The sequence below is a fragment of the Saccostrea cucullata genome, unplaced genomic scaffold, assembly GCF_032062105.1.
Source record: "Saccostrea cucullata isolate Sc308-1 unplaced genomic scaffold, CSIRO_AGI_Scuc_v1 ctg4791, whole genome shotgun sequence".
Taxonomy (NCBI): Eukaryota; Metazoa; Mollusca; class Bivalvia; order Ostreida; family Ostreidae; genus Saccostrea; species Saccostrea cuccullata.
In genome coordinates, this window is record NW_026933899.1 from 45,379 (window position 1) to 50,740 (window position 5,362).

Consider the following 5,362-nt stretch of genomic DNA (forward strand, 5'->3'; position numbering starts at 1 on the left):
AAAGCAGTTGTTAATGATGTCAAAAAGCCTTGATTTTAATTCATTGCGGGGAATGCTTCTGTATATTATGGTTCGCAGTCGACTGTAAAGTTTCACGTTACGTCACGATCTAGTTTGACAGATGCGCCCGGCGTAAACAATACACGCCTCCTACATAAGATCTGTTTGATTGGTCAACTCATTTTTTAGGCGGAGTCAAGTATTACATCGAAAGTTCGGACGAACAACTCGGAATTTTTTTTTAATTTTAAATATTTGAACATTTTTTAATGCTTATCAAGAAATAAATCATCATATTACAGAAAAAAAGAACATCGCAATCTTTATGCGCTATCGGTATTTGGATATTAAAATAAACTATATGAGCAAATATTATATAAAAATAGAAACTCTTATGGTATATAATTTGATTTCTTTATAATTATCGGAAACTGAAATTCATTATGAATCGAACGTTTTTTTTTTTGGTAGGAATTTTCTTATAAAAGTAAAAAGCGAAGAGCTCAATTTTTCTAGTAATGAACATAAATTGTATACATAATTTATTTAAAAATATTAATACAGAGAGTGTCTTCTTTGGACAATGAAAGTTTTGGATTTTAAAAACACAAGCTCGGTGTCATTATAAGCGCTGTTCCGGAAAAAAATTACTGTATGGTCTCTCTGAAATTCAAAATGAAAATAATAACTACACTGCTGAGAGAAGATAATCCAATTTAATACTACGCTTTGTTGAAATTTATTCCCAATTATCTTTATACCCTGTAGAATCGGGTCCTAAAATCAGACTGTTCAAAGATAAAAGAAGTCAGTCTCAGCTTAGTCAATGTACTTGGATCTGGGACTGTATGACTTGTACCCACATCTCTATGATCATGATGATACGCAATGTATATACTATGTAGGGCATCGTCGAGAAGCGGAGATACAAATCTAATCTTTAATTAGATTGAGCTGCATCCTGTTTGTAATTCTTTATCAAATATATATCATTAAAATAATTAAAAAAAAACATATACATACATCTCACTTTAATAATTGATAATGTACTCTTTATTTTTGAAAAACGACAAGGTATCAGCTGACGTTATCTCTTTAAAAGCCTCATAAACAGCAACTTTTAAATCGACATTCAATAATGTGATGTATCTATCTGCTTTCAGAATTTTCTTTATTTTACGAAACACTGCTTCCACTGGGTTCAAATCAGGGGAATATGTAGGCAAAAAGGAATATTCGACTCCCACTGTTGGCAAATAATTGCGAAGCTCCCTTTCTGCCCTGTTGTGGTGTATTGCTGCGTTGTCGGCTATCAAATATCCCCCGGGTGAAAGACAGGTTCCCCCTCGTCGGTAAAACTTTGTGTAGCCTCTGCGATAAATTGAACATATTCGTTACCATTAGATGGTCCATCAAATATTTTCACATATTTTACTCCACTTATTCCAACTATGGCATTTACAGTAACGTTTGCATGGCGATTGTATCGAGTTAATTCGATACATGGAAGACCCTTTGTAGAATGTCCATAAGTATTTTGCCCATCTGAGAGTGTTATTCCCATTTCGTCCATAAATTTTAGTGTGTATGGATCTTTTTGGCTAGTGAGATTGATGAAATGTTGCGTGTAATTCAAATTTTGTGGAGTAAATCTGTTTTTGTTTATTTTTGATATCCGCTTATAGGTCATGTTTAAGTCATTTCGCAATGACCTAGAAATTGTACTAATACTAACATTCTCTACCGAAGTCGAATTTTTCAACAGTTCATCCCTAATCGATGACAAAGGCATTGATGGTCTCACTTTTTTCAAGACATGAACGTACTCCACATCTTCTTCCGTTAATTTCCTTTTACTTCTTCCATTTGGTTTATTAACTGGGACTTTTACAACCCCTTCATTACAATAATGCGTCCAAAATCTTTTAATTGTAACTGGGTTTAATTTAAATTCCTGTGCCGCTTTTGTACAAAGTCCTCTTGGTAAAGAGTATTCTCCGAGCCTTGCGCCATTTCTTTCCATGTAATCAATGACACTCCTTCGATAGTCAATTCCTGTAGGAAGTCCCTTGTCATAGACCCTCCCTGCGCTATTTCTTTTTTGATTCGACAACATGCCTTAAAAATCAATTAAAACAATTTGCAGTCGTTAGTATGTATTAGGGTATATAAAGAGACGAAATATCGGTTTCGAAACTTTTTTTTAATTGTTGTTACTCTATATATATAGCATCGTTTTTAAAAGTGAGGGGTGGGGCAGCCAGAAAAAAAAATACTTGCCTGAAAAAAAAATTGACAAGCAAAAGATATAATTTTTTTTCACCAAAACTCGAAATCCATTTCTTGAAAAGGGGGGGGGGGTATTCGAATTGGGTAGACCAACTTTTTTAAAATAATAACTTCTTTTGGTATCTTTTTTTCAATGTAACACATGTACTACATTACCCTTATTTTACTTTACTGCAAGGGGGGGGGGGGGGGCTTTTCAATTAACGTTTAAATAGTTAAAGTTATGTTTGAAAAAAGTGGGAAGGCCAACCCTCCCTGTTTCGTACGTGCCTGGTTACTACATTCGGATTCATACGGAGTTTATTCAATAATAGATTTGCTATTGTAAAGTGGAGGGGTACAAAAAAAAACTGTACACCGGTACACAAATATACATGTATGTCCTCGCCCCACCCACATCCCTCGACTTCTCATTAATAATCTACACAGTACTTATATTGATCATCACATAAAAATCACAGCAAGGCCTATCTTTAAATCCCTGATGTTTAAACTATCTGATGCTACACTCAAAGTAAGTATGCGTGGACGAGGCACATAACACAGTTTAAGGCAGTCTTATTCACCCCCTCCCCCATCTAAAAGAGAGGCAATAGCCCCCGGTGAGGCCCCCGCCCCTACGTTACTAATTCTTGAACTTCAAATAAACAGGGTTTAGGTTTTAATTAGGAATATTTCTCCCTTACCTATAGATTCTCAGCAAATTGTACAAAAGGTTGAAGGTCAAGTTTTATTTTTGTACATAATTTGGAATTTTTTTATGCAGCGGGTACCTATGATTCTCTGGAAATTGCGCAAAAGGTTGAAGGTCATGTTTTATTTTTATACATAATATGGAATTTTTTTATGTAGCGGGAACTATCTTGTTGTTTGATTGGTCAATCAAATTTTGCACGAGATCTTTACATTAAGTCATTAGACTTTAGCTGTCAAAAATGGCGCTATCAAAAGAAGTTCAAAACGCAGCTGATGAGATTGATTTGAAGATTCACTATATGTACTACAATGAAAGTCGAGTCTCGCCTATTTCAATAGAATTTACTGAGCTGATGTCGCTTGGATACATCGGACTGGAAGCAGTCATACAGTCCCAGATAAAATACATCAGCCGAATGCCGATGCTGAGAATGTCATATAAGGACAAAGAGGGAGATTATGTGGATCTTTCTCCAGCTAATTTCTCAAAATTCCTCAGGACCGTGCGCACATCAGGTTCAGACGAAATCCCTGTCGTTAATATTAAATTATACGAAGGAACGTCGCCGGGACATTTCCAGTCGCTAAATAATCCTCGATCCGGAGAAACGGCAGCTCGAAAGGAGTTGAATTTCCAGACACCCACATTTACTAAAAGCACCTATAATCCGAGTGATGAATTTCTCGATTTTTACACCTACCGATCGCCAATCGAACAGTCCATAAAAGATCTTAACAACGACATAGAAGAATTGGAGACAGAAGTAGAAAGTGCAAAGGATTACGCATTGAGTATGCAAGAAAAATACTGTACAGCCCCCCAAAATATCGGAAACTTTACCGGTAAGCAATGCGGAAATTGCCATCTGCGACTTGACCACAATGCAAGACAGTGCACTATTGAAAAATGTGTGACAAGTCAGCAATGCGGTGATGTAAGTAAACATCCGGAAGAGAAATCAATTGTTGAAAGTTCAAATGAGCACCTCAAACGACTTGAGAAAAATTTGCGAGATAAAAAGTTAGAACAGGAGACAAAAGTGAAGGCAATTGATTCTGTTAAAAACTCTTTCAGTCAGAAAATCAGGGGATATCTAATTAACAGCGACAAAGGAAAATATTTACTAAAAACTGCAAACGGGCAATACGTACCAAGATCCGGCATTGTCAACATTGATACGGCAAAACTTGAGAAACATTTTCACGGAAAAGTGCCAGATAATTTGGAGCAAATATCGCACACGTTTCCTACAATAATAAAGAATTTTGACGGCGGACGTCCCAGACCTCGGAATATTAACATAGGAAATCCAGCTCGGCCAATTCTGGAGGCGAACTCCGTGCGGTTTCCTGCGGCATTAGGAAGGCCCCCAAGTCCAAACGAACCATGTCCCTGGGGTGAGTTATTTTATTGTTTTAATTACATAATTTTAATCATATCACTTTGATATTAAGAAAAAAATCCCGATCTTTTATATTTACCACTTTATAATTTCTAGTTTTTTTTTATATTGCAGATGAATCCGTGCCCCCTAAGAAAAGGCGTTAAATGTACATTGAAAACGTGTAATTAAATGGTTATGTCCAACTTTTTTCTTGTTTGTGTTTTTTATTCATTGTCTGTCACGAACAACCAATCAGGGATAAGGAGAAACTACCAATCATTTAGCTTGCGTCTAGGAGGCGGGTACTATTTACCTTGAGCGAGCTGTCAAATTAGATCGTGACGTAACGTGAAACTTTACAGTCGACTGCGAACCATAATAAAGTGTTAAAACGTACTTCGTATTGAAGTTATTAATCCTGGTAAAATTTATACTGATTACACTTTTTCTAAGAGTTCTTTGGAGTTTTTAATTATTCTTAATTGATTACACCTCAAATATATTGTTACTCAGTACCCTTGCTTTCTATCTTTGTAAGGATTTCAATGTTGTTTAGGAATTCAGTATAGGTATATGAAAATTCCAGTTCTGACACTTCGATTGTTGGTGGTACTAAAAGTTATTCAAATTGATACGTGATTTAAAGAATTTTCACATTAGAAAGGATCTATTTGAGTATACGTTGGATTACCGCTTGCAAAATTAAATCCAAGTTCCCCTTCATTAAAACTATATTCATTGCAACAAAATGTCACAAAGACTTTCTACAAAATATTTCCAAATTTTCTACAAAATGAATGTCCTGTAAAGGTAATACACATTGATCAGTTGATAATAGAATTGATAATTTATTGTAAATAAGATTTGTTTTCTCCAAACCATCCACTGCAGTATGAGAAAATTGCGTAATTCTTCATTTTTTAATATGTCCATAGGAAGCAATTTCAGTTTAGGGGAGGGGGGGGGGGGATTTACAGTACTATCATCTACGA

General features: G+C 35.5%; 1 protein-coding gene across 1 annotated transcript; it reads left to right on the forward strand.

Moving 5' to 3' along the window:
- Positions 1-3,224: 3,224 nt before the first annotated feature.
- Positions 3,225-4,576, forward strand: LOC134239557 (uncharacterized). The gene is made up of 2 exons (XM_062721723.1): positions 3,225-4,383; positions 4,503-4,576. The coding sequence occupies exons 1-2, from the start codon at positions 3,225-3,227 to the stop codon at positions 4,532-4,534; spliced, it is 1,191 nt and encodes a 396-aa protein (XP_062577707.1). The 3' UTR covers positions 4,535-4,576.
- Positions 4,577-5,362: the final 786 nt, after the last annotated feature.